Source organism: Giraffa tippelskirchi, chromosome 5, assembly GCF_054371585.1.
Source record: "Giraffa tippelskirchi isolate mGirTip1 chromosome 5, T2T-mGirTip1v1.2.pri, whole genome shotgun sequence".
NCBI classification, from domain to species: domain Eukaryota; kingdom Metazoa; phylum Chordata; class Mammalia; order Artiodactyla; family Giraffidae; genus Giraffa; species Giraffa tippelskirchi.
In genome coordinates, this window is record NC_137279.1 from 39,145,218 (window position 1) to 39,159,161 (window position 13,944).

The 13,944-nt window shown below is 36.6% G+C and overlaps 1 protein-coding gene across 25 annotated transcripts in view; it reads right to left on the reverse strand.

The window, feature by feature from the left end:
- Nucleotides 1-13,944, reverse strand: part of SUCO (SUN domain containing ossification factor) — an 84,948-nt gene that overhangs the window by 16,387 nt on the left and 54,617 nt on the right. For all 25 annotated transcript variants that reach the window (XR_014053418.1, XR_014053417.1, XR_014053420.1 and 22 more), the window contains 4 exons: nucleotides 13,226-13,294; nucleotides 12,198-12,288; nucleotides 7,409-8,572; nucleotides 1,060-1,147 (listed from right to left, as the gene is read on the reverse strand). Coding sequence is in view for 21 of the 25 variants with exons in the window: in XM_081489429.1 (XP_081345555.1) it covers nucleotides 1,060-1,147; nucleotides 7,409-8,572; nucleotides 12,198-12,288; nucleotides 13,226-13,294 (1,412 nt within the window). In the remaining 4 variants the exon portion in view is untranslated. The remainder of the gene's footprint in view (nucleotides 1-1,059; nucleotides 1,148-7,408; nucleotides 8,573-12,197; nucleotides 12,289-13,225; nucleotides 13,295-13,944) is intronic.

The window sequence follows — 13,944 nt, forward strand, 5'->3', positions numbered from 1 at the left end:
AAAAGATAGTCTTTTCAACAAATGATGCTGGAAGAAAGGAATATTCATGCTTCTCAATCCCCTAGCCCTCACAAAAAAGCACTTTGATCCATACTTTGTAACACTGTAACACAGAATTTAAAATAGATCATAAACCAAATGTAAAACTAAAACCATACAAATTTTAGAAGAAAATATAGGCAATCTTTGTGACTTTGGGTTAGGCAAAGTTTCTGTACAGCAAAGAGAAAACAGGTAAACATGGCTTTAACAAATTCTGCTCTTTAAAAGGTATCTTATTTAAGAGAATGAAAAAACAAGTAATGGATTGGGAGAAAATATTTGCAAAGCCTGTCTCTGATAAAGAACTTGTACTTAGAATATGCAAATAACTTTCAAATCTCAACTGAAAGAAAAAAAAAGGGTGGGTTGGAAGAACTTTACTTGGAACCACAATTATGTGTCACAAACTCAGAGTAAGATGCAACTCTGCAACTTGGGACTTCTTTACCTCATTTCATCATCCTTTAGTCCCAAATAGCCTTTAGAAAAGTATAAAATTTCTTCATCATGGTAACAAACCATAAAAAAATTATTCATGAACATCACATTTAATGGTGAAATACAGAAATCAATCCCTTAAAATCAACAAGACAGGGAAATGGCTACTATCACCAGTCCTATTGCATCACTGTATAGCTCTAAGTAAGAGATAAGAGAAAACAAGAAGAAAAAAGTACAATGATTACAATGAAATAGAGCTGTTCTTACTTACAAACAAAAAAATTGTCTATATAGAAACCCACAAATGATTTTAGAGTTTAACAAAATTTCAAAAAAGTCCACTACACTTCTACGCACATATATATACATACAAATCTTGAAATGTAACATGAATAATGCTCAAGAAAATTTTCTCTTGGGTATATACTGATACTAAGAGCTAGAAAGCATTGTATTACAGAGTAATCATCAACTATCAGGGAAAAAGTGAACGAACATTACTGATCTTCTTACCAGAGAGAGCCTATAAAATTCAGTGGAAATTTATGTAAAAAGGAAGACATGAAGATGACCAACCTGCTCCTCTGCTATTCTTGAAGTATTCTGAAGTTTCACTATTGTTTTATTGAATGCCTTTTGCATTTCTTCCATTTGTTTTCGGTACCTACGGAGTAAGAATTGATTTAAATTGGTTTTAATTTCTTATTTACTTATTTATTATTGGAAATACACTTCTGATTTCAATATATGAGATAAAGCCATATTTCTGAAAATGACTCTTATTGAGGTCTGTGCAATAAAGGAAAACTTATAAAGGTAAAATATAGAGGTCCCTTGAGGTATTTGCTACCTCAACAGCAATTCTATGCTCCTCGTTGCTCTAAAAGATTTACTAGTCAAATACATAGTCAATTTATAACAAAAGATCTATGAATACACAATGGGGAAAGGACAGTCACTTTAATAAATAGTGCTAGGAAAACCAAACACCCACAGGCAACAGAAACTGGACCCCTATCTTACACCATACACAAAAAACTCAAAATGTATAAAGACTTAAATGTAAAAACGGAAACAACAGAACTCCTAGAAGAAAACATAGGCAGTAAGTTCCTTGAATTCAGTCATGGAAATGTTTTTTGGATTTAACACCAAAAACAAAGGCAATAAAAGCAAAAACAGGTTGAACTATATCAAACTGAAAAGCTACACAGCAAAAGAAACCATCAACAAAATGAAAAGGCTACCTACCAAATGGGAGAAAATATATGCAAGCCATTCATTAATCTTATAAGGGGTTAATATCCAATATATTGAGTACATACATAATTCATACAACTCAACAGCAAAAAACAAACCATTTAAAAATGGGCATTTTCCCAAAGAAAACAAATAGATGGAAGAAGATGAAAAGATACTCAACATCATAAAGAACATGCAAATCAAATCACAATGAGTTATCACCCCCCCATCTATTAAAATAGCTATTATCAAAAGGACAAACAATAACATGTTGGAGAGGATGTAGAGAAACAAGAACCCTTGTACAGTTGGTAGGAATATAAATTGGTGTAGCCACTACAGGAAACAGTATGGTGGTATCTCAAAAAAATTAAAAACAGAACTACCATATGACTTAGCTATTCCACTTTTGAGTATTTAACTGAAGAAAACAAAAAACACTATCTTGCAAAGATACCTGCATCCCCATTTTCACTGCAGCATTATGTACAATAGCTGTGACATGGAAGCAAACTAATCAACAAAAGAATGGATAAAGAAATGTGGTATGTGTATACCAAGGAATATTATGCAACCATAAAAAAGAAGGAAGATTTGCCATTTGTGACAACATGGATGGACCTTGAGGGCATTATGCTACGTGAAACAAGTAAGAGAAGGACAAATATCATATGATCTAACTTACATGTGGAATTAAAAACAAAAATCTTAAACTCATAGATACAGAGAACAGACTGGTGATTGTCAATTGCAGGGGGTAGAGGTAGGCAAAGGGTAAAATTTTAAATGATTAAGTAATAAGAATATATGAAAAGGCAAAAAGATAGGACACTGAAAGATGAACTCCCCAGGAAGGTAGGTGTCCAATATGCTACTGGAGCTCAGTGGAGAAATAACTCCAGAAAGAATGAAAGGATGGAGCCAAAGCAAAAACACCAAGTTGTGGGTGTGACTGGTGATAGAAGCAAGGTCCGATGCTGTAAAGAGCAATATTGCATAGGAACCTGGAATGTTAGGTCCATGAATCAAGGCAAATTGGAAGCGGTCAAACAGGAGATGGCAAGAGTGAACACTGACATTCCGGGAATCAGCGAACTAAGATGGACTGGAATGGGTGAATTTAACTCAGATGACCATTATATCTACTACTGTGGGCAGGAATCCCTTAGAAGAAATGGAGTAGCCATCATAGTCAACAAAAGAGTTCAAAATGCAGTACTTGGATGCAATCTCAAAAACGACAGAATGATGTCTGTTCATTTCCAAGGCAAACCATTCAATATCACGGTAATCCAAGTCTATGCCCCGACCAGTAAGGCTGAAGAAGCTGAAGTGAACGGTTCTATGAAGACCTACAAGACCTTCTAGAACTAACATCCAAAAAAGACGTCCTTTTCATTATAGGGGACTGGAATGCAAAAGTAGGAAGTCAAGAAACACCTGGAGTAACAGGCAAATTTGACCTTGGAGTACAGAATGAAGCAGGGCAAAGGCTAATAGAGTTTTGCCAAGAGAATGCACTGGTCATAGCAAACACCCTCTTCCAACAACACAAAAGAAGACTATACACATGGACATCATTAGATGGCCAACACTGAAATCAGATTGATTATATTCTTTGCAGCCAAAGATGGAGAAGCTCTAAAGAGTCTGCAAAAACAAGACTGGGAGCTGACTGTGGCTCAGATCATGAACTCCTTATTGCCAAATTCAGACTTAAATTGAAGAAAGTGGGGAAAACCACTAGACCATTCAGGTATGACCTAAACCAAATCCCTTACGATTATACAGTAGAAGTCAGAAATAGATTTAAGGGACTAAATCTGATAAACAAGAGTGCCTGATGAACTATGGATGGAGGTTCATGACACTGTACAGGAGACAGGGGGCAAGACCACCTTCAAGAAAAAGAAATGCAAAAAAGCAAAATGGCTGTCTGAGGAGGCCTTACAAATAGCTGGGAAAAGAAGAGAAGTGCAAAGCAAAGGAGAAAAGGGAAGATAGACCCATTTGAATGCAGAGTTCCAAAGAATACCAAGGAGAGATAAGAAAGCCTTCCTCAGTGACCAATGCAAAGAAATAGAGGAAAACAACAGATTGGGAAAGACTAGAGATCTCTTCAAGAAAATTAGAGATGCCAAGGGAATATTTCATGCAAAGATGGGCACAGTAAGGACAGAAATGGTATGGACCTAATAGAAGCAGAAGATATTAAGAAGAGGTGGCAAGAATACACAGAACTGTACAAAAAAAGATCTTCATGACCCAGAATATCAAGATGGTGTGACCACTCACCTAGAGCCAGACATCCTGGAATGTGAAGTCAAGTGGGCCTTAGGAAGCATCACTACAAACAAAGCTAGTGGAGGTGATGGAATTCCAGTTGAGCTATTTCAAGTCCTAAAAGATCATGCTGTGAAAGTACGGCACTCAATATGCCAGCAAATTTGGAAAACTCAGCAATGGCCATGGGACTGGAAAAAGGTCAGTTTTCATTCCAATCCCAAAGAAAGGATATGCCAAAGAATGCTCAAACTACTGCACATTTGCACTCATCTCACATGCTAGCAAAGTAATGCTCAAAATTCTCCAAGCCAGGCTTCAGCAATATGTGAACTGTGAACTTCCAGATGTTCAAGCTGGTTTTAGAAAAGGCAGAGGAACCAGAGATCAAATTGCCAACAACCAATGGATCATCGAAAAAGCAAGAGAGTGCCAGAAAAACCTCTATTTCTGCTTTATTGATTATGCCAAAGCCTTTGACTGTGTGGATCACAACAAACTGTGGAAAGTTCTGAAAGAGATGGGAATACCAGACCACCTGACCTGCCTCTTGAGAAATCTGTATGCAGGTCAGGAAGCAACAGTTAGAACTGGACATGGAACAACAGACTGGTTCCAAATAGGAAAAGGAGTACGTCAAGGCTGTATATTGTCACCCTGCTTATTTAACTTCTATGCAGAGTACATCGTGAGAAACGCTGGGCTGGATGAAGCACAAGCTGGAATCAAGATTGCTAGGACAAATATCAATAACCTCAGATATGCAGATGACACCATCCTTATGGCAGAAAGTGAAGAAAAACTAAAGAGCCTCTTGATGAATGTGAAAGAGGAGAGTGAAAAAGTTGGCTTAAAGCTCAACATTCAGAAATCTAAGATCATGGCATCCAGTCCCATCAGTTCAGTCGCTCAGTTGTGTCCAACTCTGCGACCCCATGAACCACAGCACGTCAGGCCTCCCTGTCCATCACTAACTCCCAGAGTCCACCTAAACCCATGTCCATTGAGTCGGTGATGCCATCCAACCATCTCATCCTCTGTGGTCCCCTTCTCCTCCTGCCCTCAATCTTTCCCAGTATCAGGGTCTTTCAAAAGAGTCAGCTCTTCACATGAGGTAGCCAAAGTATTGGAGTTTCAGCTTCAGCATCAGTCCTTCCAATGAACACCCAGGACTGACCTCCTTTAGGATGAACTGGTTTGATCTTGCAGTCCAAGGGACTCTCAAGAGTCTTCTCCAACACCACAGTTGAAAAGCATCAATTCTTTAGCGCTCAGCCTTTTATAGTCCAAGTCTCATATCCATACACGACCACTGGAAAAATCATAGCCTTGACTAGACAGACCTTTGTTGACAAAGTAATGTCTCTGCATTTTAATACGCTGTCTAGGTTGGACACAACTTTCCTTCCAAGGAGTAACGGTCTTTTAATTTCATGGCTGCCGGTCCCATCACTTCATGACAAATAGATGGGGGGACAGTGGAAACAGTGGCTGACTTTATTTTTCTGGGCTCCAAAATCACTGCAGATGGTGACTGCAACCATGAAATTAAAAGACACTTGCTCCTTGGAAGGAAAGTTATGACCAACGTAGACAGCATATTAAAAAGCAGCATTATTTTGCCAACAAAGGTCCGTCTAGTCAAGGCTATGGTTTTTCCAGTAGTCATGTATGGATGTGCGAGTTGGACTTTATATAAAGAAAGCTTAGTGCCGAAGAACTGATGCTTTTGAACTGTGGTGTTGGAGGAGACTCTTCAGAGTCCCTTGGACTTCAAGGAGATCCAACCAGTCCATCCTAAAGGAGATCAGTCCTGGGTGTTCATTGGAAGGACTGATGTTGAAGCTGAAACTCCAATACTTTGGCCACCTGAGGCAAAGAGGTGACTCATTTGAAAAGACCCTGATGTTGGGAAAAGATTGTGGGCAGGAGATGGGGACGACAGAGGATGAGATGGTTGAATGGCCTCATCAACTCAATGGACATGAGTTTGGGTAAGCTCCAGGAGTCGGTGATAGACAGGGAGGTCTGGCATGCTGTGGTCCAGGGGTCACAAACAGTCGGACATGACTGAGCAACTGAACTGAATAAGAATATAAAGTATAGCATGTTGACTACAGTTGATAATACTGGATTGTATATTTGAAAGTTGTTAACAGATTAGATCTTAAAACTTATCACGAGGAAAAAAACCTGTAACTACATGGTGATGATATTAACAGATTTACTGCGGTAATCTTTTAGAATATATAGAAATATCAAATCATTGTTATACCTAAAATAATAAAATATTACACATCACTTACATCTCAATTAAAAAAGGAAGGTTTATCATGCATGATTTCAGTGGTTCCTTTAGTGGGGGTAAAAAGGGTGGCAGTGGGGAGAGGCTTGAGCGACTATGATGTAAGCATGCACATACACCCACATAAAATTTGCCAATAAATTATATGTATGAATTAAGAAGTAATATCTTTTAGCATATAATACTGACTTTAGGGACATTTCATTAGTAGCATTTTAATTTAAGAGGATTAGGAAAAGGTAGCATTTCAGAAATTCTGGGCACTGAGTGCCTTGTAGTTACAAAATGTTGGAAAAGTCCTAAGGAACAATGACACTTAAGGAACAACAACAATAACAAAAATTGGCTTTAAAAAGTGGAGAACTGTGCCAGGGGTCTTCATCACTGCATAAGCAAACTGGCATTGCCTCTGGCATTTTATAAGCACAAGAAGATAAATTATTACAACTAGGAGTAGGATTCTGGATACTTGCTGAAAGAGTTCAAATGTTGCCTAATCATCTAGTTTAGTCTATTTCAGTCTTCACTTATTTAAATTTTAAATAATACCTAGTCAAGTTCCACAAAGAGCTTTAAGGTCTATAAACTTTAATTTTTCCAGGAGTGCTCTGGGAATCAAACAGCAAAAGTAGCTAAAGTTAAGCAACAGGAGAAAGGAGAAACCGATTATAGATAATTCAAATTTGTTATGTCACTTAGTATTTCTAAAAATGGAAATCACTTCTTAAAATTACTGACCAACATCCAAATAACTTTCTCTCTCCAGCTAAAATGCTGCTTATTACTATTACATTTATTGTTTAGCCGCTAAGCCGAGTCTGATCTCTTGCAACCCCATGGATTATAGCCTGCCAGGCTCCTCTGTCCATGAGATTTCCCAGGCAAGAATACTGGAGTGGGTTGCCATTTCCTTCTCCAGAGGATCTTCCTGACCCAGGGATTAAACCCATGTCTCCTGCATTGGCAGGCAAGTTCCTGACCATTGAGCTACCAAGGAATCATGAGATAATTAAATCCTCTCCTTTAGTCAGATTATACTCTGCTACTTAACTCACCGTGCAAGGTGGATTGTGCTAAATCATTAAGAAAGCTTACCTTTGACTAAGTTCCTCCAAGTAGCGACCACTGAGAGACATGTTAACTTCTAAGGCTTTAATACGGTTATTAAGTCTCATAAATACTGATTCCTTTTGGTTTGATCCATGTACAAGATTTCCATTAGCATATCCTAGATCTGAGGAGTTTTGCAATTCAGCATAAAAATCTGTAGCTGTCCTCTGTAACCCTCTTAAAAGGACATCTTCTGGAGACTGTTCATCATCTTTTACTTCAGGTAATGAAGAAGAATCCACAACAGGAGTTGAAATTTGCTTTGGTGTGTCAGCTATGTTCATTTTGGCTTCCCCATCTTCAATGTCTGGCATAGTAGCTGTGTTTACAGGTGGCACTATTGTTTCAGATAGCTTTGTGGTAATTTGCATGGAGTTTATGTCTTCTTTTACAACATTATCCATTACTTCATCAAGTATTTTTGTTTCGTAGATCACAGTTGGTTTCTCTATAGAACTAAAACTCTCTGACCTTTTTTCTGTTTCATTATCAACCTCAACAGAACTCTCTTGGGGAATCACTTGTGATGGTGAATGCCCTGCCTCATATTTAATAGGCTCAGATACTTCTATTTTAGATAATGAGTTAATTTCTGGAGTAACATCTAAGAGAACAGACTGAGAAAGAGTTTGAGGATGGCTTGGTTCAAGTTCTATTGCATCTAAAGTGTGATTAATCAAATCTTCCTGGAGCACACCACTAAAATCATCTAGAACAATGGTTTCAGCTTCCTTTTCCTTATTCTTACTGTCTGGTTCTCCACCTGGAGGCTGCAATAGTGAAACATCTACTGGTTCTTCAGGAAGTACTAGTCGTGGTTCAGCTGACATAAGATACTCTTTTTCTTTACTCACAGTAGTTCTGCTGCATTGCCGATAACGAGCAACTCTAACTGAACACCATTTATATATATATTCCGAAAAACTAGAAATACAACAAATTGTGGTGAGTTCACTGCAAAATATTTGTGTCTCTGACTCAAACCAAGGTGATGTTTCATCCTCTTGTTCACCACTACCCAGAAGGGTCACTGTTGAAGGACTTGCCTCCTCTTCTTCATCTTGAACTAGTTGTACAATGGGACTTTCTTTTGTAGTATCTGGTGACAATGACTCGGTGTCACGAATGTGTCCTTCAGTGGTTTCAAACCTAGAAATACATATCCGTAATTATGCTTAAGGAAAATAAATGTATCACACATAAGATAAAAAGAAGGGGAAGTACAGAAAACACTCAAATTTACTTTGAATGAATTACTGTCCTTCAAATCACTTTCATTATAAAAACAGTATTATTCAGGAATGGTAACAGAAAGATAATCTATCAAGTGACAAGCCAGATGATTCATATCACCGTAGTTACCAAATCAAGTTTTTCTTTAATCTCTATTTAAGAATAATTTGTTATGTGAATATTTCCATTTACTGAACATAGTACCTTTACTGAATATTTCCATTTAGTGAATATAGTACCCTTCCTCCCATATTCACCAATATCACAAGCTTTATCAGCCCTTATATCAGAAATTGAGCTACCCAAGGGCTATAAAAGTCCCAGTTAGAACAAGAAGCCAGGACTCTTACTCTGAATGCACTTTGTGCCTGAGTATCCTATTTTCAACAGTCATCCTACAGTTGACCCTTGAACCCGTATGCAGTGAGTCAGAGTTGCTGGCCTTACACACTGTGTAACTTACAGCCTGTCCTCCATATCCACAGTTCCTCTATATTTTAGTTCTGCATCCACAGATTCAACCAACTGAGATCATCTGTACTGCAGTATTTACTAATGAAAAAAATCCATGTGTAAATAGATCTGTACAGTTCAAACCCATTATTCAAGGGTCAACTGCAGATTTCTCAAAGATCATTTCTCTATGGAGATTTGAGGAATTTCAATGTGGCATCACACACACACACACAGAGGATTATCTGCTCTAGAAAGAAGAAAATATTCCTACGCCCCCCAAATAATCTCAGTATTATCTAGGCTAATTTTCAATTATTGAAAGCTAAATACTTAACCGCTGTAATGAAAATCCTGGCTAATAATAAACTACTAGTGTCACTAACTTAGTCCTATCTTTGGGCTCTGGAGTATGCGTGTCCAGTAGGGAAGAGTGGGGACATTCAAGCTGGTGGGAACAGCGTTGTAAATTATAATATCTGTGGTCCCTTCCAAGATAAAAGTAATGAATTTCCAGGTGCAGCCTTTGTAGCAACAAAGGTATAATTTGAAAAAAAACAAAGTAATTTGAATACCAAAAAGAAATCTTCATATGCAAATTTTCCTACTGTGAAACACTACTAAAATTGCCAGGAAATGTCTTTAAATGAAGTCTAATATCACAATAGCAAAAGTAGGAATAAAAAAAAAAACCCAGTATCTAGGGACTTCCTTTGCAGTCAGTCCAGTGACTAGAACTTTGCCTTACAATGCACGGGTATGGGTTTGATCCCTGGTCAGGAGGCTAAGAGCACAATGCTCAGAGTCAAAAAACCAAAACATAAAACAGAAGTAATATCATAACAAATTCAATGAAGGCTTTAAAAATGGTCCACATTTTTTAAAAAACATGTTTTTCTACAGAAATTTTTTTTAAAAGACAGTATCTAAAACCTGGACTTTCATTTTGTTGACAATAAAATAGTAAACAGACTAAATTAAAACATAATTAGGCTAAGCTTCCCTTAACAGATGATATAGATACAGACAGCTGTATATAGTGTCTATACAATATTTCTTACAACTAAATTGAATTAATTTGGTAAAAATTAAGTTATACTATCTTTGTGGTGTGCTGTGCTTAGTCGCTCAGTCGTGTTCTTCTCTTTGCGACCCCATGGACTGTAGCCTGCCAGGCTCCTCTGTCCATGGGGATTCTCTAGGCAAGAGTATTGGAGTGGGTTGCCATGCCCTTCTCCAGGGAAGATCAGGGATCGAATTCAGGTCTCCTACATTGCAGGCAGATTCTTTATTATCTGAGTCACCAGGGAAGCCTTACCATCTATGTATACACTCTAATCAGAATTACACTTTAAAAAACTCAAACCTGGGAAAAGAAAGTAAGTCATCGTTTCATAAAAACTTTGAGTGATACCGTATCATGGGTTCTTTTATTTTTTTCAGAGAACTGCCACATAATCTTCAAAAAGAATTTAAAACAAACATACATGAAGAAACATTAAGTAAAGAAAGTTATGCAAGAATATCTACTAAAAAACAAAACTCTAAAGCAGAAGAGTAAAAACTGCTACACTAGCCTGATGTGGTATCTTTCAATAAATATTTACACACACACATACACAAGGGGGTAAATGTATATATATACGTACATATATATATGTGTATGTGTGTGTACATGTGTAAAATCAAATTAATTTAGGTTTGAAAAATAAAGACATGCTATGTGTTATTCACTGAAGAACCTAGTTACAAAACCGAGACAGATCCACATAATTAGAAACGTCAAGAATTTCTATCCCAAAGTGATTTCTTAGGACCATCTAGGAATCAGTAACACATAATGCTATATTTCAGGAAAACACAAACTTGACACTGTGCCCTTCAAAGCACAAAAATCTCATTTTTAAATTAACATAGTACCTTGGAATTACAGCTCAAAAGCATACTCACTGCAGGTTTCATTACTTATTACCTTGAACGGTTTCATGTAAATATCTTATCTCATTATGTAGAGTTCCTCTAAGAGAAATGTCTGTCAAAGTTTACAGGGAGTATATCTAATGAAATATATATAGCTAAATTTATAATAACTATAACCAGATTATCCCAATAACCCAAATCATTAATGAGCCTATCTATTTTAGATCAGAGGTTGAGGTAAAAACAAACCTTAATCACCTCCACCTCTGGTCTAGAAAAGACCAGAGTTTGAGTAAGCTCCAGGAGTTGGCGATGGACAGGGAAGCCTGGTGTGCTGCAGTCCATGCAGTCACAAAGAGTCAGACACGACTGAGCGACTTAACTGACTGACGCATATATATCCCTGCCCAAAGTAACCACTGCAACCTGGGGAAAGACCTGTATCATTCAATTTCAGAAATTGAACACTCTAAGAGTAAGCTGTGTGACCAACACATCATTTAAAAATCACTGCTCTAAGTATTTCAGGTACCCTTTATAGCTTTCTAGGCATGGCACAGATATATAAATAATCAAGGCTTTAAAATCTGAACTTAATAAAACAGGCCTTTAAAATTTGTCCTCAAACCTATACCTGCAGAGTTAATTATCTGCAATAAGGAAAAGATTAAGTATTGTAAATAATAAAAGTAACACTATATCAAAATAACACACATTTGGTCTATCTACGGTGAACTGTTGCTGCTGCTGCTGCTAAGTTGCTTCAGTCATGTCCAACTCTGTGAGACCCCATAGACGGCAGCCCACCAGGCTCCGCCGTCCCTGGGATTCTCCAGGCAAGAATACTGGAGTGGGTTGCCATTTCCTTCTCCAATGCATGAAAGTGAAAAGTAAAAGTGAAGTCGCTCAGTCGTGTCCGACTCTTAGCGACCCCATGGACTGCAGCCTACCAGGCTCCTCCGTCCATGGGATTTTCCAAGCAAGAGTACTGGAGTGGGGTGCCATTGCCTTCTCCAGTATACAAAAAGCAACTTGAAGATGTTGTAAGTGGCTGCGGAATGTCTGTCTCATGATTCAGAGTTTTTCATTTCCCACATATCACAAGTACCTTTTTATGTACAAGTATATCTCCCTTTTAATAGAACTCTAATATCCCAATATAACTTACTCATGTGATGGAACAGGAGCTGAAACAGGAGCTGATTCAGGCATTTTGGGTGCAGCTGTGGCAGAAGCATTCTCAGATATAGTTTTATTTCCTATTTTAAGAAAGATGTCGATATTGAGTTTAATTTTAAAAAGCTATACCATGAAAATATTTCACTATAACAAATAAGGAACTTTAGATTCTCAAGGGAGAAGAAAAAAAGTCAAACAGGTTTACTACTGCAGACTCTGTTTTTTTCCATCAAGTTCTTTTAAAAAGAAATAATCGTCGAAAGTCACAACTATAAGTAGTGCATATTCTTTCTCAACTTCTCAGAAAATCAAAGCAAGTAAGATAACTATGAGTTTTGTGTAATCTTACATGATTAATAAGACACCGGAGTTACTAAAGAGAATAAGAAGAAATAATTTTAAGTTTGCACTTAGAACTAAATTTTATTGAAGTATATTTGACATACAATATTATATTCATTTTCATGTATATAATGTAGTGATTTGACATTTGTATACACTGCAAAATGATCACCACAATAAGTCTAGCTGCCATCTGCCACCACATTGCATTCCCCATGTTATATATTACAACCCCATGACATAATTTATTTTATAACTGGAATGAAATATTTTTGAAAACAAAAAAAGGGCAAGATTGTTTCCCCTTGCTCATAATATTCATATTTCCATTACTTTCTAAATTGAATTGCTATTTGATAAATAAAAGCATACTTCAAGTAACCATTAGAGCATCAAAACCTCAGGAAAGAACTAGGGATAAAATCATTACTTCAACACCAGCTTAAGACTGAAAAATCAAATTAATGATTTTTATATAGACAAGATCCTATTTATTAAAGAGAATTTGTGAAATTCAAATAAACAATGAATAATAGAAGACTGGCAAGTTCCTCTGAATGGTTTCTGTATTTCTAAATAAAAAAATCAAACTGCTTGGCTAATTAATTAATTTTACTAACTAGGAAGACCCCTGGAGTATCATATATTTAAAAGACCCATAAAATGATTAGGTACCTTCTGTCAGGTCTTCAGTTTTTGCTCCCAGAATATTAGCGGCAATATTCACCATATTTAGAATGGCATCTAAAACAAAATTCAATCAGAAAAAAATACTAATACACCTAAATATTTTCATATAACTTGATATCAGATAGTAAAAAACCATTTGTAATGGTCTTTTTGCATTTTTTGGACTAATTACCTTTTTGCACACCTTACTATATTAGTCCAAAACAGGATACAAATTTCAGGCAAAAAGTATTATATATAAATCTGAACTTTTATGTTCAGAAGGATTTTAAAATCTAATTATACTTTTTTTTACAAAACTTCCCCAAACCTTTCAGCAAATACTACCTTCAGCATATCATAAGATTCAAATATAATTCAGCATATAGCCTGCACTGAGACAGGAAAGGAACGTGACAACCAAAATCCATAATTTACAGAAAAGCCTTTTTTTTAAAAGAAAAGGTTCTACAGTTTAAACCAAAAACAAACAAAAAATCCTTTTCCTAAACATGTGACTTTCATAGGTAAAAATAAATAAAATGGGAAGATTATTATTCAAAGGACAGCAGAAAGACTGTTTTCAACTATGAATATAAAATATCTAAGTAATATGGTTAAATCCCAAATTGACACTGCATAGAATCATGCCTTTGATGACTTGTAACGTTGTTTTATGGACAAATTCTTTTGTGAACTGGGTGAATATGGGCATGGGAAGATGA